The 24,750-nt window shown below is 36.7% G+C and overlaps 1 protein-coding gene across 1 annotated transcript in view; it reads right to left on the bottom strand.

Moving 5' to 3' along the window:
• PPP2R2D (protein phosphatase 2 regulatory subunit Bdelta) overlaps nucleotides 1-24,750 on the bottom strand; it is a 32,119-nt gene that overhangs the window by 6,585 nt on the left and 784 nt on the right. Inside the window, exons 3-6 of the mRNA XM_064514412.1 lie at nucleotides 9,593-9,690; nucleotides 6,418-6,583; nucleotides 4,710-4,822; nucleotides 991-1,168 (exon numbers count right to left, since the gene is read on the bottom strand). Coding sequence (XP_064370482.1) covers nucleotides 991-1,168; nucleotides 4,710-4,822; nucleotides 6,418-6,583; nucleotides 9,593-9,690 — 555 coding nt within the window. The remainder of the gene's footprint in view (nucleotides 1-990; nucleotides 1,169-4,709; nucleotides 4,823-6,417; nucleotides 6,584-9,592; nucleotides 9,691-24,750) is intronic.

The following is a 24,750-nucleotide window of genomic DNA, read 5'->3' as shown; positions in this document are numbered from 1 at the left end:
GCAAGATCTTGATTTCTATGTGCAATTTGCATAAAGTAAAAAGGACCCAAGTAGATTAAAAAGAAAAAACCTAGATTTTACAAATCAATTTTAACATATGCTAGAGATAACTGAGGAACAGAATGCATCCCAAAACATAAGCTAGACCTATCCACAGAAGCACAAAGAGCCAAGAATTAATTTGTATTTTTCTTAAAGCTCTTTATTTGCCTGGTAGTAACAAAGAAAACAAAACAGAGTTGAAAGATTGTTCTTAGAATGAAGCCAGCTTCCAAACTGCCAAATAAGCATCCAGTAAGATTAAGCTCTTACGCAGAGATCTCACAGACCCTCTCAAACCTTTTTTAAGGCATATACATTAACCCCTTTTAATGAATGTACATTATCTCTCCATTTACCTAAAGCCTTAGAAAACTCGAGTATGCTCTGTTTATATTTCTGCAACTGCTATTCTACTGCAAATTTGCCAATGTAGGACATACTACTACAGTTTTAGATTGGCGGGCTTGAAAAAATCTAAAAGATTTTCAAATCATTTCTACCATTAACAATATTACTTGCCATGGAAAATACAAATTTTAAAATTTGATTTCTTTAAAAGTGTTATTTCAGACAGCTAAGAGACCTTAAACCTTGGAAAATAGAATTTACAGTAACACAGTCTACTTTTCATCTTTCTGCTCTTATTTAAAATAGACTCTGAACTCCACAAATAAAGGATGATTCCAAAGGTCCTCAACTTCTCTTTAGAAATCAAACTACCGACAGTATTTCTATCAACAGTTTTCCATTGAAAGAATGCTCAAACTCAAGAATGAATGACAGCATCCAAAGGCCTGCTTTCCCTGTATTAAGCCTCTAGGGATTAGACCACACGTTTTTAAAATCTACAGTCAAACACTTCCTCTGATTAGTAAAATTCAAGTGATTCTGTTAAACACACAGATTACATGAGCTCCAGGGTTCATGAAGGACAAAAAAAAAGGATACTAAAACTTCTATCTGTGATTTCTAAATGCCATAGGTTAATTCTTAGGTCATCTGCAGAAAGGTACGTTTCATGATCACTATTTACTGAAATAGAGTTTATGTGGTAAGTATGTGCATTCGCAAATATCCTTCTGGGACTTGCTTCTACCATTAGGTCCATGGGTTTCAATATTGGCACCTAAAACATGAAAGAGAACAGTCAAACGTGGCATAAAAGTGGTATTTGTTTCAGAAGACTTAGATTAATGCACTCCATGGTTCCAATTTCAGCTTGCTTCTTCCCCATCACCAATTTTCCAACAGGAGTATGAATTTGTCCTAATTTTTCGTAGAACCACAGAAGTTAATAAGCACAGTTGCAAAACCCGAGTTACGAAATACACAATAGTTTGCCTTTAGGCAAACACTGAAAATAGAACTTGGATTTCTTCTTTTCTAAAAATGGTTCACATAATTCTAAACATTTTTCAAATCCTCAGAGCAAAAAAACTGACTTAACTTTTGCAGAAGTCTGTCAGAGGTTTTGTGTTGTTAGCATATTACCTGTGAAATACAGAACTTTGTACCTCCTCCATCAGGAAAACAGTGTATGCTTACAATGCTATTTGAGGATGATGTTGATTTGAAACTAGCACTTCTCTCCCGCCCCCAAATTAGAGGAATACTTGTGAAAGGAAAAGTTAACAAAAAATCCCCGTAATTGTTTACTCTGAACAGTCAGTTTGATTTTATTAACATGTGGAAGGAAGACATAGTTTATCACAGTCAAGTGGATTAAGCTTCCTTCTAGCTCCCTCTCAAGTTTTTTTTTTTTTTACTGATCAGCAAATGAACAGTCTAAGATTGCCCACGGTCATCCTATGCTCTCCTAGGACACACAGTTCAACAGAACACTAACTTTCATCATCCAAACAAGAAAAAAAACTACGCGCGTCCAAGATCATCTGTCTTCCTGGAACACCAAACACATTATCCAAGAGCTCTATAATTGTCTTCATCATGTCTATCTTACAATCCGTTTATATCATAAATGGTAATGATTAATTTTAATCAGTTACTGTTTATTAGGCAATCTTCATATCTGACCATGCCTGTTCTTAGCTCCTAGTTCCTGCTCAGTTATGAAATCAAAAGTGCATTAATGCAAATCACCAGGAATAGTACTTTCATAGGCGCTGATCTCTCTCTATGGAAAGGACGCAACTTTGAAGTGCTTGTTCATGAGCCTACTTTGTTATAAAGGAATGGGGATTATACTTCTGTATTGGAACATGCAAACAAAGCCCATAGGACAAGCTATATATACTCCAGATCCCCAAATCCTGATAATTCTAATATATGAAGGTAACTCTAGGTGAAGGAGAGCTCCCTCCTCTCCCCCAGTCTTCTCTCACACTTTGTTCATTCCATCACTTTTTCTTGCAAGATGCAGTGCCTGGCAATGTCTGCAGCTCACCCCGACCCTTTCCTAGAAAAGCAGCAGATTTAGAAAGCTAACTTAAGAGGGAGGTTCTTGCTTTTTGATGCCTTCCTCCCATTTTGCTTCCTAAATATATGCAAGTGCTTAAAATATACATTCACACATTTTTCTTCAGTGATATAACCAAAACCTTGTAAAGCCATGGGGCCATATTCTGGACTGTCCGTATTTCCAGATGGGTAGTCTGCTCCTACATAAGGCCAAGGTTGTAGAAGCCAAAATTTCATCTGTACCTACTTTCCATCATTCCAGCCACTGCATTTGGGGCTAAGGTACTGTATCTAATTTATTTCCTTGTTTTTAGATATTTTAATCTGAAGACCCTATCAGATCTTGGCTCCCACATACCTGAATAAAAAGACACCTTCCAGAGGAACTGGATGCCCTTTCCCAACATGACTATGCATTAGGCTCACGTATACCTAGCTTCAATATTCAGTTTAAAGAAAGAAAAACTGTATAATTCCAGCAAATGTCAATAGCGACACAAGCTCTGAAAGCAGTGAGAATCTTGGTTTAATTTCTATTTATGGTAGAAATCATTATTCCATTTCAGGAACTCATGCTTTAAATGGTCCCAAGGTTGGAGCACTAACTCTAAACTATTACACTACAAAGGTGGTGGTGGTGGGGGGAATGTAAGTATACAGTAAGTTTTCTAAAAGCTCAGAATTGCCCTTTGACAAAAACACCTCCAACCTAACTGCAGAATTCCCAACACTCAGTTTAAACTTTTCTTATTCATAGGAAAGAGACCCCAAAAGTTAAATACAAAGTTAAAGAAATATTCAGCAAAACCTGAATTATCAGCACAATCAAAGCTGAATATTTCCCAAATTCACATTGCCTACACTTTAAGCCCAATGATGAGACCCCACCTGCCGGCTTCACCGATCAACACTCAGGGAGGATGAAGGTTAAGCTGGGTGCCTACTCTTCCTCACTGGTGGCACAGACACTACAGCACTATCCTCTACTAGTATTAGCCACAGCAAGGAAGAGAAGACAGTATACGAGGGGCCTTTGCATACTGAAATAAAAGTGTTCCCTACATGTGTTCCCCATTATATTTTGTGCGGGGAAACACGAACTCTATTCATTTAGGATGAAGCAAGTAAAGCTCTGAACAAGTTCAATAACTTTCAGCACCAACACAACTGAACCATATCACCTGAATCCGCTCAAGCATCCAGCAATGTGTTCATTCATTTGTGGCTCACTATACATTTTGGTCATCTCTTCTTTGCAGCTGAGATTTTAAAAATGCTTACATGCCCTTCCATTATTTCAGTTAAATACTTTAAAGCAGTGATTTCATTCTACTTTTAGCTGGAATAAATTCATTGTGGTTTATCATCCAACACCCCTCATCCTGTAACAGTCTGCATATTTTGTTGTTTTGTGCCAAAAAGGAAAACAGAAGCCACTCTTAGTCATAGATAACAACTTATATGGTGCAAAATAAAGAGAAATTATTATTTTTCTAGGTGCATTAGGGTTTCATGATAAAAAATTAGCATAAGTTTTTTTTTCTGAAACAGTATTCTTATTTCAAAATAAATATGGCTACAAGTACGTGTCAGAAGTGTTCAGTTTTAAAAAAAGTAATCATATTCCATCAGCACACTGCTCGGGTATAACTAAGCCAGAATGACTAGGTGCAACAGTTTAGATTAACTAGGAAGTGCAGACTGAACTTTTTATTACTATTCTTAATACTGCACCAAAACCTTAGACTGTTCTAAGAACAAAGCATTATGAATCCATGCTTCTGTAAACTGAGTCCAGACTATAGCAGTCTCAAATGGTGACATTTTGAAATGCTGTAATTTTAGGCCAAAACATCTCCTGTCTATCTTTACAGCTCTCAGCAAATCAGTATCTCTTTTTCTACAGTCAATTTGAATATACTCAGGCGGACTAATGCTGTCTCTAACACAGTATTTTAATTAAGAGTTTAAAATTCAAATCCATTTTAAATACATTGAGATGTTCCAAGAAAAGCACATTGGAAAGCTAATAATACCATAGCCATGAAGGTCTGTCTTAAGTTTGTCAAACCAACCTTTTCTTACAGGTATACCTTTACAGTTAAGTATCTCCATTTTATAGATCTTTTTAGTGTCCCTGAACAAAACATCATTTTCAGTCTACAAATTTCAGATGACAACTTTGGAAGTACAAAGATAAAGAAGTAAATGCGAAAAAAAATATTTAAAGTCAAAGAGCAGAAACATACCCGTAGCGCTGTGATTCTGAAAGGATCCCTAAGTCTTCCATCTTCATCTTTTAAATTATAACCTTCGGCTCTTTTATCCCTTTCACTTATTTTCCATAATTTAATAGTTTTATCTAAAACCAACAAAAATTTACATCCTTGAAATGAATTCGATTCAAGATAAGTCACTAAATAACAGACAGTAGAGCGAGTATTATTTCTGCATCTAGATGTCCACTGCTTGCCACAAAGAACCTCTCTGGAGTCCTCTGAACAACAGTGTGATATAAAATACAATCCTCCCTATGCATACTACAACGTATAATGTAACAGTACTTCAGTTGTACTGTTTAACAGAACTGGTACATTAAAAAAAAGTCCAAATACATACACAGAAAGGGTGGGGATGGGGGGGGGAACAACAATGCAAGTGTCAGTGAAAGGGAAAAATGCAATACAGATAAATAGATTCCACATTCAATCCACTGTAATGTTTACCTTGAATAAAACACAAGTCTCCACCTGAACAATAAGGCACTAAACCTACCATTCACTGGAATTACCCTTCAAGCCAATTACGAAAATTCACTAGAGCACCCTGTACTGACTACCTAAACCATTTTAAATAACAAGACAAATGCTACAAAAAGAAAGAAAACTCCCTAGGAAAACATGAATTACTTATAACTACCTTAAATTATGGAAAACCAAATTTGTTCTAAGTGTCTGCTAAGAGAGAGCCAAAGGCAGTAACAGAGCAGGAACTTGTTCCATTATTTTAGGATTCCACAGTCAAAGGCAGGTACTCCCAGGTCTTACTAAGGGGAATCTGTCCGAATACCAAAGGTAACTGTAAATCAAGAATGAGATCTATAGGTACTTGGCAACAAACCTCTCCTCCACAAACCACAAAGTATTTAAAAAGCATTTAAGATGAAAAAAATTTAAGACTGCTTTGAATTTAATATGAACTAGATCAAAGAAAGTTTTATATTTCGAAGTACTGTAGACACAAGTCATTCTTGCTTTTAAAGTTTTGTATAGCAGGAATTACATCAGCACTTTTATAAGATCATTTAAGTAAAAGGAAAAAAAGTGATCCAAACCTCTTAGGAGTAACGCTTATTCATCTGACAATAAAAGCAAGTTTTTCAGTGCAGTTCTACATATTAAAGCTTGCTCCATGACACAATAAAATGAAACAATCCTAATAATTATAGGACTGATTATACCAGTAATATAAGTAACAACTAATATCATATTGGAAGAAATAAAAAATTTAAAGAATTAATAGGTCAAAGCAAAGGTGGCATTGTTATCTTTCCAACCTGTAATTTTTGCACTGCATCTACATATACTAAGGTCCACAATGAAAACGCTACAAATTACTGCTTTTAATGTGACTGTTGCCTTTAAAACCTTGGGCTCTTCTAAGGATGCACATTTCAGTACTGGAGTAACAGGCAGAGTAAGAGGGTATGTAAATGGATAACGTGGCCAGCATATCCACTGAATGTAATTATGCCCATTATGTTGCTGTTTCGCAACAAATTTATGTTAAATCAGTAATCTACAGTATTACAATCAAAACATATTTTACACATAATTAAAACCAAGAAGACATTAAAACAGTCCCAAAACACCCCCCAAAATCACAAATGGATCAAGGGTAAGATAATATTTAAATGAGGTATAAAAACTTCTTTTCGCAAAAATAAAGTGTCCTTACCGTTTGTAGACAGCAGGAAATGAGCAGCATTCTGTTGCGGTAACCACCTAATTTTATTAATTTTTTCCTCAATTTCTAGACTTTTCAAGTAGTCAAACTCAGGTTCGTGACTCTGAAAGGTACTGTAAACATTATATTCTCCCCTAGAATGAGGACGGCTTTTATTCTGAAAGGAAACATAATATTTCTTGAAACTGATGTTAATCAGTTCATTAGGAATTGTACATACAAACTAATGACTAGAAATTGTAAAGTAAGCATCAGCTAGAAAATAAACTTATTACAACAGGTCTTGACGAATTTGACATTTTTACTCTATGACAGTATCCAGTTCAGCATCACTATAATGCACACAGACTTATTTTAAAAAATAGCTTTATATATAAATAATAAAATAGGTTCTGTGATTAGACAAGTAAAGTACTTTGAAGAGGCATGTTGTTTGCAAAGGAGTTCCCGTGTGTGTTTTGAAGAGTTCTAGGCTATACTACAACTACCAAGCAGTATCAACAAAATCAGAGCAAAGAGATTAGCTACATCCTAAATCCTAAACCTTCAACTCCAAGGGATTAGTTTTCCCACTTCACTTATCTCCATATCTGTCTTTACCCAAAACTCACTCCTCTAATCACCAAGATAGGGACATAATGCTGGGTTTCCAGACTATCAAATGTTTAACTACACTATGTTCTATGCCCTTAGATGTGTTTTTGGAAAATCACGACGACAAAAAGTCACTGTGAAGGGCCAGGAAGATCAAGCATTAGAACTGGCTCCTTTCCTACTCTTTTACCTTTTCTGTGTACAGTATTTGTATCAAGGTTTATATTTAAGTTCTGACAACCTTTCTCAAAAATCTTGAGGGAAGGAACAACCACATTTTCATCTATGCCCTTCTATAGCGATCATCATGATATACCAAAGATTATTACACAAACAGGCAAACAACTTTTTCCCTTACAAAGTTGTTCTCTAGTTTTATATCATTCTCATTTGGTAGATGAGGTACCAAGGAACAGATCAAAGTCACAAGTATCCACTGATTTCCAATGTCAGATCTAAGGTATCTAGTTATTTGGCTTTTCAAATAAGTTAGTTAGATACCCATTCATGTTTGGAAAACATCCCCCCCAATTCTTTTTGGCCAGTTTCCTTCTGCTGTCTCTCACAAGGATGGAGTTTTAGTTAACTCTGTATGTGAAATTTTATAACTACGCTGCATTGTTATTAGCCTAGTCTAAAATTCAGCATAACTAAGATTTTACTTCATTACATTTTCAGTATTATTTGAGTAAGTATTTTTCCTCCTCTCCAGAAGTTCTGCAGTTTTGTACATGGCATGAGTACTTTTGCACTAAGAAACCCATCCTTGCCCTGGTCTGGGTTAGATCAGCTGAAGCATGTCACTTCACCTGTGCATGAAGAAATCAAAACCTATCAAAGAAATGTGTTAAACTTGTACCAAGACAACAAGCAGCTTGGTTTCTGAAGTCATCTGAAGTCATTTGATTCCAGCAGCCTTCTCCTTCACTAAAAAGCATGAGTTCTGTAACTCCTGAATGGGACACAGGCAGGGAGAATGTTAACTGGAGGCTGATGAGATAGCGGCAGTGAACTATGCATGTTAACTTACCAGCTGTAACACACAGAGGAACCTTGGAAAGTCTGTAGCAATTGAGTTAGGAACAAAAAGGAAAACCCTCATGTTCAGGTGTTTTGGGGGTGGGGAGAGCAGGAAAGAATTACTCTTATGCCCATCTTTCCCTGCATTTCATATGTGCTCCCAGAAGACAGTTGAGTATTCCTGTGTGAAAAGTCTGACTTTTTTTAAACTATGAGGAAGTGACCTGACAGCTGGGTTTTGACATGCAGAACAACTGAGCAGCTCAAGGACAACCAATAACAGTTCCACTCTAAGCAAGCGCCAGCAAGCCAGAGACCCTGAGCAGGTGGACATGCCTGACCTTGACCTCTTTGCTTTAGTTAAGTCCATACATCAGACTAAATGATAAATGGGCTATGAGCTCTCTAGGTGTAGTAGCATAATGTTTCAACAGCTTTTTCACAACAGTATTTTAATTTTACTACCTCTCAAAATCCTCACTTGAAAACTGATAAATTACCTTCAGTAAAATGTTTTATAAATGATATTGTAGTAAAGATGAAATGCGAAATATTAAGCAGCTGTTCATTAGCTGATCATCTGAATCACACAACAAAAGAAGTGGGATTCTGCCAAAAATAGAACATAACACCTAAAGATTAATATGCTTCAGGCACAAAGAAACTGAATTAAAATTCCATGCTCAACTTTGGTATTTCTTATGCAAGAAAAGGCTCAAAACCAAAATTATCATCAGCTCTTCAAAGAAAAGCATAAGCATGCACCTCAGTGGCAGGAAAAAAAAATGCCATTTGGAAAGTTCAGTCTTTAAAGGAAACAAATCAAGGTTTCTCCCAGACATGAGAAGGGACAACAAGTATCTGTCTGCGTAAGGCCTAGTTAGTAAGTCAGCATTCAGTACACTCTTCCAATACACACTACTGTGGCTATATAAAGCTCAGTAATAAATCTGTGTTGATGAACAAGCAGAATACAGTACAGTATTATCACACAACTGAATAGCATTGCAGAGATCCAGCTGAAAAGCCACATAACTTTGGGAGGGGACATGTCTTCCTACCCTCTGGGTCTAGAATAACCAAGTGTTTCTGGAGAAGTAGCTGCTCCCACTGTTTTAGAGTCACAGGTTCCTAAAACACGACAGATGGTTAATTCTTCAATTTGTGAACCGTCTTTTCCTGTTATCCTTGCAGCTTCACATGTGTTCTCCTTTATAAAGCTGTTTTCTTAAACTATTTTCAATAACATTAGTATTTACCTTGAATCAACCTGACCCTAAGGGTGAAGTTTAGGAGAAAGTCCACAGGCAATTCTGCAAGATGATATTGAGCATACTAAGCACATATGTAAGTGGTCATCTTTTTCTTTGTGGGGAGATTACCACCAAACCAACCTACCGAGTTCAGTAAGAGGCAGATATTTAGAAATATGGACCGTTTAGGGTTTTGAGAGAAAACTATCAAACCATTTAAATGTTGCAGCATGAAACGATGAAGTGAGACCGTGCAACACAGGAGCAGTGTAATAGCACTTATTTTTCATGGCACTGACCTCTTGTTCCCTTTGAAATATAACCACTCTGCCACCTTTGTCTCCTGTTGCAAGAAGATCACCAGAGTAATTAAATTCAACTGTTGAAATAATATCAGCTGTAAACAGAACAGAAACAAAATAGCACTGTAATGTGTAAAGCAAATCAAGATGTTTCAAGACTTGAACACAAAACAAAGTTACTCAACTTGCATTAATGCAACAGCAGGACTCTTTGATTTGCATCATTGTATCCAAAGATTACATCATATTTCACAGCCTATCAATTTTTTTTCAATGTAAAACATTTTCTCAGTTCAAGTGTTTTTGAAGTTTGAGGGCCTTCAATCACAAGAGAGAAGGCATATTTTTTAAAGAATCTAAACCATGTATTTTACTGGAACTACCTGTTGACAGTAAACACTGATATAGGTAAGAGTTGTGCCTGCGCAGAGCTTCCAAAAATAAGCATCATATTAGAAGACTTCATTTGGAATATAACTCTGGAGTATCACTACAGGTTAAACCGACTGCAGGTTGGCACGTATCTGTCTTTCCCCTAAGCTGGGTATTTATGCGGTTAGTTCAGGAAACAAAGCTGGCCACAAAATAACAACAACAAAAGAATAAAAAAAGGAAAGAAAAGCTTGACAGTTTAGCTTCCTGAACCAGCTCAGTGCAGAATCATCAGCATTTACACAACAGGTAAGAGGTGAGGACGATGGCACGTGAAGAAACAGGAGAGCAAAGGAAAAGACTGCAGGAGTTCCAGTTTAGACCGACTTAAGCTCCCTTGGAATCAAAGCCTGAGAACAACCAGCATTTATTCACCAGTGATGAGAGATGCTCTACCGCATGCCGGAAGAAATCTTCGGAGGTGGCAATAAAGAAATAATTGCCATCAAACAATCTCTAACCAAGAAAAGAACTAATTAAGGGCTACGTCTGTCAGGTTTTAAGTACACAGTAAAAACAAACAATCAGACAAAATAAAAACGCACACATTTTGATAGCATAAAGCTGTAACTAAACATTTTAATCACACTATTGTTGGCTAGTCATGTAAGTATTTCACTATATTATGCAGGTAAAAACAATTTGTAAAACTGGAAGTATTTTACACCAATCAGTTTCAGAGCCTGTAATTGGAGACTAGGTGAAAAGTTACTTTCCTGTATTGATTTTGATGCGTCATTTTTGATTGATCATTTCGACTTGAACTTTAAATCTCCTTGTGTAACCCCCCACTCTCAGCAGGCAGATGTTCAGCTTTCTCAATGTATCATACATATTTAAATTATTATCAGATCCCCTTCATATAACTGCTTCGAAGTATATAGAGATCTTTGGTTGGCAGAAAAAAGAAAACCCCCACCAACAATGAAATCCCAAGCCTCCTACAGATTTATCCCAGCCTTCAAAATTAGACTACTAATCTGCTTCTGGACACTTCTATTTCTATATTCATCTTTCTTTAAAATGTTACAGAAAGATTCCATTTTGGTAAAGAGCGGGATAATGGCTAATCCAGAATCTTCAGACTTGCTTAAAACAGACCCAAAGCAAGAGAATAAGAACTACACTATTGCTGCACATACTCTGTAGTGAAAAATCAAGTCTTTCCCTAATCAATTTTTCAAAATTAACTATATATATTATATATAGGTTTTAACTAGTGTCTCTAGCACACCTCACTCTCCCTTCACAAACTTAACTTCAGCTGCCACCACGATGCTTAACTGCAGTGAGCACCAGCTTTAGGCTTCCTTAGTCACTCCTACACTTGAATCTCAGAATTCTTTGTAAATTTATCCCTTCACTGATGACCTCTTTCCAAGAGATTAGGAATCAAATCTTTTTTGGCTTTTCATTAAGAGCATCGTTGGAATAAGAATTCCCCAGTTTTACATTTCTGGTACATGATCATTCTGCCTCAGTAGGAGACTGTATATAGAAGTATTTAAAACACACACACACACACAAAAACAAACAAAAAACCCAAGACAATTATTCCCTCTCCAAGTTGCTAAAATGGATTTACAGCAATAGTTACATACTGAAGATGACATATGTTATAAAGGTTTCACTAGTACTAAATGATCCCTTACTTTATAAATTGCCTTAGTATTATGAGCTCCTTGTAACACCTCACTAATAAAATCTTAGGACATAGAGGTATGTGTATACATGTATTTATACCTACATATATATGAATATATATATATAAAAAGATCTCATGACACCATATATAGCGGTATGATATGTTTGCTCAACTCAAAGATATAAATAAAAAAAGCTATCTATTTCACTCACCTAGAAACTATGTATAGCAATAACATTTTACAGGCATTTTCTTCACTGAACTTCTGTGTTAAGAATTAGAATGCCTACAAGAAATTTAATCAATGATACAAGACCTGTCAATCCTCATGCGAACGGGACCTCTTTTCCAAAGCTCATCACATTTCTCTAATTTAACCACACATACTCAAAAAGGCAGAGAGGTATCACGTACATGAAGAGTGTATGAACCGGTCCACGCAAAGCTTTTGGTAAACTGAGTTTTCTTTCCTCCAAGAACGAAAGTAAACTTTTTTTTTTTTTTTTACAAATATAAGTGAGAAATCATATGGCACAAGAAATAAGCACGTGCCCTGTGTAAGGTTTCGCATGCAGTACAAGTCGGAAGGGATCAGTGAATGAGGTGTGCATAGATGCCATACAATTGGTTAATGCCACGAGCAGCAGATATATTGGAAACTGGAAATGTGAGTGATCCAGTTAGCTCTGTCTAACAAAGCCAAGACGACAGCAACCTTTCATCCCCAAAACAGTATATTTGAGCTGGTGCGACCCTGGGGGAGTGCAGAATTTACTGAATTCCCAGGGAAAAAAAAATCTATACCTAAGGAAAATTGCTGAATCCGCTGAAGAAAGCAAAAAACAAAGTTCTAGTACACCTGCAGACAAGTTATATATGTTTTTTCGCTATCCCATAGTTTTCAGCTGGGAAACTCATTTTTTCCCTTTTTGATGTACATTCCCCCCCCCCCCGAAGATCTGTTATCCACATTTAGAAACGAGCAGATTTAAAATATCTTAAGCATTCTGAGCATTTTTAACAAGGCCCTTTCAATATCAATATAACTTGCATAATATATGTACGTGGTAATCCTGAAAATGTTTTTAAAGCCAACACATTCTTCCTCCATGGTCACCACTGGAAGAACAAGAGGTAAAAGACTCAAGAATCAATTAAAAAAAAAAAAAAAAGAACAAAAAAAAAAAAGAACCACCACCCACCTCTGTATACAGCTGCTGGGCCTCAATATTGATCCAAGTTATTAACTTCCACAACTACACATTTGCTTTGTACCCAATACATGCCTAAATTGTGTGAATGTGTAAATTACAAATCATTACAAATGGCTGACTGGCTAAGAGGTTTTATAGTTACAAATACCAAATATCTTGTCATAAGCAAAGAATTTAGGAGTCAAATGAGGAAGCTGGCATGCCCTGAACTAGCTGGAAACACTATCTTCATTCGACGCTACTCTAAGGTTGACTATAGTGATAGAATTAAAAAAAGTAACTCTCACATCCCAGTACCACTCAATTATACACAAAAATAGGCCTTTCAGGAGACACCACAGGAAAGCAGAAAAATCAAGGAAAACAGAAATGAACAGATGAGGTACTTAATTCAAGTGACTTGACAGATTAAGTTTGATATTTTCAGTGCTCTTCTCAAACATTAAGTAAGCCCTTAAGTTACAAAGATTTACCACTAACAAAACTACTATTCCGCTACCATGAAATCTGAAAGCCATTCAAGTATAGATCACTTTTACTCTCTGAAACATTAAACTGCCCTAGTAAGAATAAATTACTCCTTAACATATGCAATTATTTCAAAGAAATGAATTTAAAAAAAAAAATTCTTTTAGCTTCAGAAAGTAAAAAGAGATTAATAGTTTCTCCCATGTATACTATCAAAGTATTTATTGACTTATTTGCTCAAAATACACTAAATACCATTTTTGCTTTAATGTGCGTAAGAGGTCAACATCACTTGTCTGACACAGCTCTTGCTTACTAGCAGTGCTAGGTGTCCAAACTGAATATTGGGTTCCCTTATGCTAAGCACTGCAGAAAAATGCTAAAATCCAGACACTGCCTGAATTCTAAGGTTTTAGGGGAGAGGAGGGGAAAAAAATAATGAGAGAGTAAATGATGTATAGATAAAATGATCATGCCAGTGCAGAATGTCCCTCTTTCCCGACTGACTACCTACTGGAAAACGCTGTCTGAAATTTAAAATGTCACTGAAATGATACACAAAAATCTATTACAAACATGCTAGCTGGAAATAGGCAAGTGGCGGTGGCATATCAGCACAAAACCAGAAAATATTCGGGGAAAGTGAAGTTGGGAATAGAGCTCACTTGTGGGGCAAACATATGTGAACTGCCACCTGACCACATCGTGGCCATTTCATTCAGCAGAAACAGCCCTTTTCCCCCCACGGATGAATTAGTCCTTGGCATGCACCATCTGTAAAAGTATTATTGGCACTTACTGTGGCAGCAGTACGTGAAGTACACCAATCAAAACGAGTTGTGTAGCAGGAATAAAAATTAATTTAGATAAGGTGATGACAAAAAAAAAGTTTTGAAGAAGGAAGTTAGGGAGGCTACAGCAGATTACTATTGTTGTCATGGAGCTGACAAGTTGACAAGCCATTGGAGAGCCCCCTCAGAAGGGAAAAAACCCCACTGAATACTTGCCTCTTACCCGATGTTTGAGGGTTTGCTTTTTTTTTTTTTTTTTTTTTTTTAAAAATCTCAAGAAAGCTCTAGTTTTTGCTTAAAGCTTAGGCTATTTTTTGTTTAAAGTTTACAAAAATCTTTAGCAGCATATTTTGTTTCAAAATAACACACAAATATGTGCTGACCACAGGAACTGGAAAAGACTGTCATAGTTGTCGTATGCGTGTACTTTATCCAAGTTACCAAGAAAAATTTAAGACTATGATAAGGCAACTTTTTAAAAGCACTAATGCTTTAACATTAGCGTTACAATTAGTGTAACATTAGCGTTAACAACACTTTTCCCCTAGAGGAATGTTTCACTGAAGCGTAATGAACCCTGGAGTAATTCCATCAGTATTCTCAGCACTATACTGGTTCAAAACTGGTAAAGTCCAAAAGTTATGAGCCTAGAGGTAAACGGCAAAATTCACTCCAAATCAAGCATTTTCTGTGTACTGCTCAGCATACTTGACCCATCTACACCCACTCTTTCTACATCAGCATAACACTTTTAGAAAAAACAAAGCAAGCCTTCGCAGATTCTTAAAGATCACATTAACTTTGGAATTTTACAGTATTTTTATATCAAGCTTTTTTTCTTATTATGCATACAAACACCAGTCTTATTTCCCAACAAAATATTTCAGCTTTTTCTTCATAATAGCAAAATACCTTAGAATGAAACATGCAGAATGAGAAAAGATTATACATCATGTGATTTCCTCACGTACGGCATCATGATGCACTCTTCTCACCTATGGGACACCCCTCTCGTTATGTATCACATGGAAACAGTTACAGTGATTTGCCCAACTTGCTTCCTTCCTTTTATGGTTCTAGCGTGGCTAGAACCCTCTGCTCTGGAAGCGGCCACGTAAACTTGCAAACAAGTGCTCTTGTAAGCCATGGCGAGCAGCAAGATCTATAGCTTTACAATAGAATATCAGCCTGGCAATATTTTCTTCTTTCTTGCCATGACAAATTAAATTTTAGGTTCACTTTTGGAAAGCAGTTCTAACTTATACTCTGCATATGGGGTAGGAAACTCCTAGACATTTTCGAAGCTTGTCAATTAAAAGCAGTGTAGGGAGAAAATGCTGGCAGCTAGACTGGGATTCTGTAGACCCCCCCAACTCCCACCTCCTGATTTAAAAGCACTGAACACCTCTACAGGTAGTAAACGCCCTCCCAACATGTTAGACAGCTGAAAATACCCATCTTTAAAATAATGTAGTGGAAGCCATGCTCAGTGACTCAAAGGCTCTCGTAAGCCTTGATGTAAGTTTCAAAATTCAGTGTAAATGTGCCAAGTCTTTTAAAACCATTGCTTAATCTTAATCTCCCCATATCACAAAATTCCCATCATTATTCTGTCAAAGTTCTATAAATTTAGGCCTTCAAAGTCTCCTGGGCTAATTTAGTGGGGGAGAAGGGAAGATTTTGAGATAAAAAAAAAAAAATCAAGCTTAGACTTCCAAACTAATCTAATCTAATCCCACAAAGAATTCATACTAGTTGCTCTTAACTGACACAGGTTTCAGCACCCGGACTCTATTCAGGTAATGGAGAAGGCAAGAGATCCAGAAAAATCTAAATTAGACACCTAGAATTAGCTACCATGAATACTCCCTCTAAAGCTGGTTGCACGTTACTATTTAGTTAAAACCTAAAAGCTGAGAAAAAGTAATTATTTTTTACCTGATCCAGTAGATTCATGCATTTGGGGCTGCGGACCATGCTTTAGCACTAACGAGACACAAGCAGCATCAACTTTTCTCTCATTCTTTCAAGCTGCTCAAAGCCTCTTTTGTTAGAAGCCCTCTCCTCAGACATTTAATGGACAAAGCAGCCAAACATGCACTGTTTTAGAGGATTATCTGAAAGGGAGGCTGCTTTAACTCCTGAGGGATCTTGTTTTTTACATTTTTGGAAATTTTAAGTAACACACAGTAATATTCACTTCAGAGATCGAGAAAAATTGCAAGCCCACAGACCTTTCTCCTGCTCTCCCTGCCCTGAAAAACCTTTTTAACGTATAATACCTTTTTGATGATCTGTCCTAGAGATCCAAGAAGCGAACTGCTTTAAGGACTATGAAACTTTCTGAAGAGGCTCATGCTTTGAGAGGAAATGACTGGATCCGGAACAAAGCCAGATGGCTGGCATCAACTGTAAAGGAGATTGCCAATGGAAACTAAACATAGAAAGAACATTTCTCTGCCTGTAATTAAGTTCAAAGGTAACACACCTTCCCCCACCTCTCCCGCTGTTGTTCTAGAAAGTATTTTATTCTACAGCTGAAGAAAGTTAGTGGAGACTCTATAGTCTCCCACAGTTGATGGGAATGAAGCAGAAAGTGTAAAAGGGGATGAGTACAGGTTATGTGCTGCAAAATCCACTTGGAAATCAGGAAGCAGGAACCCTGGTTTTGTGCTGGACTGTAAAAAATGGCAACATAATGACCAGAATTCTCCCTTGCAATAGCTGATGGCAATTCAAGATGCAACTGCTTAAAAATATGGTTAGCTAGGGCCCATGCAGAGAATAGCAAGGAACCAACATTTCAGAACAACTAAGCAAAGAATCAAATGGAATGAAATAAAAGAATGCAAAAGGAGCAAGTAAGAACAGTGACGTGATAGAAGATACAAAGAGAGCCATTAGAGGGAACAGAGCAAGTCAAAGAGAAGGAAGAAATGTAGCAACCAACATCCATTAAACAATGAGTAATGAAAGAAAGATTTAATCAAAATCATACTCAAAACAAGTTAACGATGCACAGTATCTTATAACTTCCTTGTTACTAGATTAAAATTTATTACATGGGAACACTCCAACAACATCACTAATAGTAAGGTATCTATTTGCATTAAAAGGCTTTTGCGGGGGTGGGAGGAGGAGCTGGAAAACGGCTGCCAGTTCTTCACATTTGGATCAGGATTGCTGTCACATGAAGGCAGCAGCAGAGAGCTGCTGGCAGGCACTGCGCTGCTAACCAGAGCCTATCCTCCCGCTTCACTGACAGGGTCAGGCAAGCTATCAGAATTCCAGTTATTGCATGTTTCTGATTATTACTGATTACCTTCAATATTGATTTTTAGTCTTCACCATCTCCCTTCTCTCTCTCCTCATTTTTATATCTCTCACCAATTTGTTTCTAGGTCAATACAGAGTCTATACTTTGGCTGTGAGAACAGCCAATGAAAGATTTATATTACTCTGCAGTTAGGATAGATTGAGCCTATGCATCCTAAATTGCTGCTATTCTGTCACATCTTAGCTCTTGTAAAGTATTCCCTAAAAAATTGTTTCTTAATTTAATATTTGAGAGAAATCAGATTTCTGTCTCTGAATTGTACCAAAATGCAAGCTGAACTTTTAAAGCTATCACTCACTGTGTAACTATTTATATTGTCAAAAGTCACCTATTTTTCAGAATATGCTGTTTTGTAGACTTCTGTTTTCAAATTTCCTCTTTTATAGGCTAAAGAGTTAATAAATGACATGCATCGGAAGTCAGAAGAATATCCCAAAGATGGTGGTACAGTTCTGCTCTAACCAAATTGTCATTTTTGTTCTCCAGCTGACACTTAAGCATTGTGCCCATTTTAAAGCATACATAAGCATAACAATTTTTTCTGCCATAATACTCAACCAATTCACCAAATGGCTTGAACTGCCTTTAAGTATTCAGTATTAAGTATTATATTTGGTCCAAAATAAGCCTGCTTTTTGAGCTAATTCAAATCTTTGAATAGATTTAAGGTCCACCAGGCAAGGGCATCACCAGGGTCCCCAAGCTGCTCCACGGCAAGCAGAGGAGCTTGGCCAGCCCGCGGTTCTGCAGACAGCAGACGCTGGTTGAGGTCTGTACTGCCGCAGAAAGGAAGCGGCAGAGTGCAAACAAGAGCCCTTCTCTTGGAAAGGCCGTCAGCTCTGATGCGTCTTGGACCTGGCGTTTAGCTAAGTCCCTTGGTCAGAAGAGAGCGGGCAGACCATGTTATTCTATTGTGGATGCTGTAACAAACAGGTAGGAAAGAAGTAACAGGTGTCAAACTAACTATTCCCAAGATCTGTTCCAAAGGCCAAAGTACCAAATGAATTCCCAGCAACTAACACATGCTCAACTGATTTAAAGTTACACAACAGTTTGCACCTCTTACATGAAAAATACTGCAACTCCATCAATTAGATAAATCTGCAGTTTCTTTTCAATGGAACTAGATTGTAAATTGATGCTGTAACCCATTAAATCCAGTAAAGGCAGTTTTTTTAAGTACATTTGGATGCCTAGTTGTGTTAGTGACAGCAAAGTAGTAAAAAGCAAGGGTAAAAGCAGCAGCAAGAAGAAAAAGGTAGTACAGCTGACGTTCAGTAAGACAGAAATAAACTTTACCTTCATGCTTGCCAAAGCTTGCTGTGTGCCTTTTCTTACAAGCAGTGAGAACTTATGGAGGCTATTTATAGTATTCAGGACATAATCCTGTATTCTTTATGTAAATCTATTGCCTCAGTATTATTTTTTAACCTCTAGAATAATAATTTCAATAACCTTTCTCCTGCTGGAAGTATATTTATTTCATTCATGTTATTATGTTAGTTCTTTTATAAGTAGTTAATCATGCTTTCCATTGTACTTTTATTACAAAAGTTAATAAAAATCTTAACATAATGGGTAAAACTTTTCCAGTTGCGATATTCACACCCTCCCATTGTGCTTTTACCTAAAAAATTGTGGGTTTTTCCCATTTTTATTAAGTTTTTTCCCCAGATCTTATGGTACTCAACAAATGACACACAATAACGACAGTGCACACAGGAAGCATATCAAAGCTCTCCTGGGCCACGAGGTAGTACAGCCTGCTGTTATCACAAACTACTATTCTATTTAATAACAAAGAATATTGTGCAGGGAGACAAAGTGTGGTGGTTTTCACTGTTCGTAGATTAAAAGTACAGATCTAGAAACTTGTATTAGTTTCTGTATTCCCACCACTCAATGTTTTCTTTTGCATTCCCACCTTACAATTCTGCAACCGATACTTATCACATACCCAAACTGTTTATCAATCGCTTGTGAACTATGCATTCCTGCAGCTTTGCATTTTAATCAAAATATCATCCAGCTAAACATATTAATGTCTTCTCTTGTAGCCTACTGGCTACTTATTCTTTTAAAGGATTTTGTTATTTGTTCTTTAATATTCCACTTGGTATCTTTCACTGGTCTTAAGAATTTTTTTTCTTATGCCCATAAACTTATACCTCTACACTTTTCCACCATGATTGTCATAACTTCCTTTTATATATCTATGACACACACACACACACACACACCAAAGCTAGATAAAAAAGCTCAGCTGGAACTTGCATAATGAAACAAGGCATTTGTGAATCATCTTTGACTGCCTTTAATGTCTCCTGCAATGTCCTAAATTTTCTTGTTTTCTTTACAAAAAAAGGGAAGTCTCTTTTTCATAATTCTCAGAATGCTAAACATTTGGGTATTTATATTCCTACTCCCCTCCCTCCCTCCCCTGCAGTTCCATTACCCCATCACACACAGATGCCAGGAAGAAAAAAAAAGAACTGATGTATGATACCATGGTAAAGATTACATATTTAAATTCATAGTAAGTACATTAGTTGGCAAGACAGATTCTTCTCCAGTTTTTCTTCTCCAGAAGATGAGAAAGCATCACTTGACTTTTTTTTTTAAAGCATGTAGCTATTCCCTTGTAAATCTGGGCTTTCTCAGTATGAGAAGCCATACTCTTAGAGATCAGAGAGAGAGGAGAAAGACCTGATTAACGAGAAGCCTCCAGAAGTTAACTAACATAGCATTTCTCACACATTGCAGCCTGTCTTAATAGCCTCTCAGTGTTATTTACTCATACAGTAATATCACAGAATCACGGAATAGTTGAGGTCGGAAGGGACCTCTGGACATCCCCTGGTCCAACCCACCTGCTATACAGCAAGGCACTACATTTTACCTTCCAGGAGCATAGCGCCCTCTTTGTGTGTTTGGTGACTGAACTAGAATTCAAAAGAACACTTATTATTAAATGCTATTGCCTGAGAATAACATTTTTAGGGAACTGTGTGTTGTAGAGTAAAGGGTGAGAAAAAAAATCTTGGTCCCTCAGTTGTAAGAAAGAGCACGAGATTAAAGTGGTCTGCTTGGAACATTAAAGCTACTTTCTCCAACTAGAAACCACTATATAACATGTATATAATGTGTGTTCAGGTCACAACTGTTTTCAAATTATTATTTTTGTCCACATTTAAACATACCAAGACATTTCCTAAAGTCCATCTTCTGTAATCACAGGTACTAAGCAGAACACAAAATACAACTCACAAAGCAGTAAAGACCAAGGAAATTATCAGTATCCTTGGTCTCCGAAACAAATGGTGGCTTTCCAGAGTATTAACAACAGTCCTTTCAGGATTCTTAGCAGAAAAGTGGTAAAGCTGTCAAAGGATCAAGGCAAAAGCATGCTATTACATATCAGCATAAGCCAGTGACAAGTGCAGAAAGTTCTAGGGAGGGCAAAAGTGTAGGCATGTGAAAATACCTCTGAAGTGCTGTTTACAGTAAAAAAAAGTTAACTCCCCAGAATAGCTTAAAAGCTCACTTTTCTGGCCCATTCTAATAAGAAGCAAGATTGTCAGAAATAACCAATTATTAAGGATGAAAGGAAATGCAATTTGTATGGCATTAATAACAATAATGGCTTAATAACAACTCCCTCTCCAGATTTTTCGGTTCTTACTGCAAAATAAAGCCCCCCAAACTTGGCAACTTAAAGATAGTAACCAGGTCTATCACTCCTTCCATTCAATCTTAATCAGATGTCAGATACCTATACCTCTTTTTGGAAGAAGAAAAAAAAGTGAAAACAACTGCCGTGAAAATAATAAGAAAATGCTCATTACATTCCTGAACGATACATGAGAACACTTTTTAAACCACTGATTTATAAAAAAGGGTTTAACACAAGGAGTGTTTTTAAACTTGAAAACAATTGCAGGATTATAATTCAATATGTTTTTATTGGATCATAGTTTTCTACTTGTATTTTGCATTTGAATAAACTAAGACAGACTGACTCAGTACTATACTAAGTCTTAAAAGGTGAACTAAAGAGTTTATGGAACTGAAGGTAACAAGGTATCTTTCAGCTTCGCAGTGCTGTAAATGCCAATTACAATTTGGAGATTTCAAAACCCGTATTTTTTAACAAGCAGAAAGTCCCCCCCCCCCCCCAAAAAAAAAAAAAAAAAGAAAAACAGCACAACTACTCTTAAAGTCAATGACAACCTTTCTGGTAGAACAAGAGTTCTGCTCCTATGAAATACCCTACAAAAGTTCATCCTCAAGTTAATGAATGGGATTTCACAGCATCTCTTCTCTGCTGCTAATGAAGGGCACCATATCCTGCATTTATTCACAGGACCAGGCTTCAGATTCAGCTACTTCAAGAAAGGTTTCAAATATAACACTTAAAATGGGTAAAGACTTCAGCTAATGAAGTTCCCCAGATGAAAGCCATACTCATTTCATTTAGTGGAGTAATCACACTCTTAAAGCTGTTAATATCTGAGACGGGAAGATGTATTTAATCAGCACTGAATTAAGACAGCACTTACAGAGGGAACAGTTCATCACAATCCGAAAACCCACAGAGATTGTTTTTTGGGGGGTGGGTGGGGTAAGGGTGGAAGGGAGCTGTTTAAAAACAAAACCTGAAGAAACCACAATATCAATAACGGGAAATCCAAGATCTCCACAGCATACAGCTTCACATTCTGACAAGGATTTCCAACTTGTCAAGAGCGCAAGTCAATTAGGAAGACTTATAGCACACACTACTGAAGGAAAAAAAAAAAAAAAAAAAAAAAAGAAAGCCCCACACAGGGGCAGGTGCAAATGCTTACACACACACCTTTTGTTAATTACATCCTGAAGTGGTTACAGATTATACCTAGACTATCTGGCCCAAGGGATTGGGGCATAGCCATACATTAAATAATGTGAACTTTCATATTTTGCTTGCCAACCCTCCTACCGCCCCAAAAACCAGAACTTTTTTGAACATGCAGATCAAATTGGAGAAAACACTCAAATCACTAAACTAACTAGGTCTCAGGCAGCATAAAAAATTTGAAGCCTGTATTTAGAATGCTACTTTCTACCAAAATAGGTAATCCAGGAATAACAAACCCAAGTTCCACAGGCAATGAGCATTGTTTGTAGTTACATGCTTTTATGCGAACAGTAATTACAATACAAGTTTAAATTACTTTTTTTTAAAATGAAATTGGTTACTATCTTCAACACCAGTTATTTCCTTCAATAACTGTTTTCCCCCCAGTCCTGCTCCTTGAAGCCAGACGATTCTCTGCTTAAAAAAAAAAAAGTATATTTCAATAACTGATATATTTTCCTCATCTTTTTGTGTGACCAATCTGACTATTTCAAACACTGTTCTTCTAGTTATTTAAATACACCACTGAATTGATTTCAAAGATTACTGGTTCAATACATGGAAAACACAAAGAAGAGACAAAGTGATTTTCTATATTAATGACCTTGTTAGAAAAAAATCCTAGGAATGCAGATGGCAGTTGCAAATCTAACAATATCAATTTGTCATAGCCATGCTAATATTTTCATTAAATCAATACATCTGAAAAACAATTGTTGAATATAAAATGTATTCAAGAATTACAGTTTAAAAGAGATTTTTTGGTTAAGTTGTCTGATTACCAGGCTTCGTGATTTCAATCACTGAATAAACTGTCTATATAAACAGTCTATTTAATGCATTTAACAGCTATTTTATGTTGTCATTTTCACATTTCCTTTATAGAGCTATTTTTTCCCCGGATCAGAAAAATAACAAGAAATTTACAAAAAGAGCAACCTGATAAAAAAATAGAATTCACAGTGGTTCTGTGTAACATTTGCAGCAGGGCTATTTCAAGTTGATGGGGAACTTCAAGTAAGTCTACCTGTGCTGTTTGGTTAAAGATGTTTTAAAAATGGTAATGAATGAGTAAACATTTCAATAACAAGGCAAAAAAAATCCAGCAGTGGAATCACAGTCCTACTGCATATTGCAGAGTCAAATTCTGCCAATTATGAGCAAGTTAATTTTGCGTGGTTTCCACATTTAATTCCGATTTCAAGGCAAAAACTAACCGGGGGGAGGGGCGGGGGGGGGGGGAGAAGAGAACAAAAATGGAAGATAGACAAGGAGTCACAAAGACTACAGGTGATTCTTATATTCCAGAAGGAAAACATTCTGCAAAACCACACACAGAATGATTACACACATTAGTTGCCCTATGAAGTAAATGGAATTATTCATATGTAGTAATGTCACACAATCTGCAGTCCTCACCCTAGAAAAAGTCCAAGTACTCAAGAGTAAATCCAGGATAAATTGCTGAACACCAGAGGCACTATTTTCCCTTACCACTTCTGGTTACTCAGAACATAGGGCTTTCACCTCTCCCATCTAACAACTCCTCTGTCTCTCTGACTTCTCTCTTTAGTAATAGAGGTTTCTTTTCTCTGAACAGTGCTGTTATAAACCCAGTTAATGAGCTGAGTGTAAGACATACTAGTGTTTCAAAAAGCAGAAGCTTTCCAGCTCTGCAAAAATTCATGTTGCTCAGGAGCAATGGGAAGTAAGGTGCTCAGAGAATTATATTTATTCCAACATGGAGAACCAACTTTTTAGCGATACAGGTGAGAGATATTAAGAAAGAAGGACCACTTTGGAAATTCATAAAAGCTACTTAACACATTACATGAGCATTCCGGAACTTCAGGTTAGCAGCACATATTACAAAACATATTTAGGAAAAAAAAAAAAAAAAAAAAAAGGAAGAAAACCACCCCAACTGAACACTAGTTCCTCAAGTGGTTTTCAAGTCTATTCCTCCCATAGCTATTATTTTGAATGGAACGCCAAAACAAGTGGCACGGAAATGAAAACACTGTCAACACAATTTCTCTACAGCAGACAGTAAGAAAAAATATTTACTGCGTCTGGCAAAAAATCCACAAGCCAAGACAACCACACACAGGGACTACAAGTAATTTCACTCAATACAATAAAAAGTTATTTCAGTTAATACAGTAAAAATCTAAGTAAGTAGCAGAGAACTCTGTTTTGCACACATACTTCACACTCTTTTCTACACGGTATTTCCAACTTGAAGAGCCTGAACATGGAAAATTTGAAAAAAGGAGAACTTTCCCATCAAACTCCAGCAGAGCTTCACATGTCAGTTCTACATGCTACAGGAATACTTCTTCCAAGCAAAACATTTCTTGTTTTTCACTCA

Source organism: Dromaius novaehollandiae, chromosome 6, assembly GCF_036370855.1.
Source record: "Dromaius novaehollandiae isolate bDroNov1 chromosome 6, bDroNov1.hap1, whole genome shotgun sequence".
Lineage (NCBI taxonomy): Eukaryota > Metazoa > Chordata > Aves > Casuariiformes > Dromaiidae > Dromaius > Dromaius novaehollandiae.
Note: the sequence above shows the minus strand (reverse complement) of the source record. Positions and strands in the feature narration are given on the sequence as shown.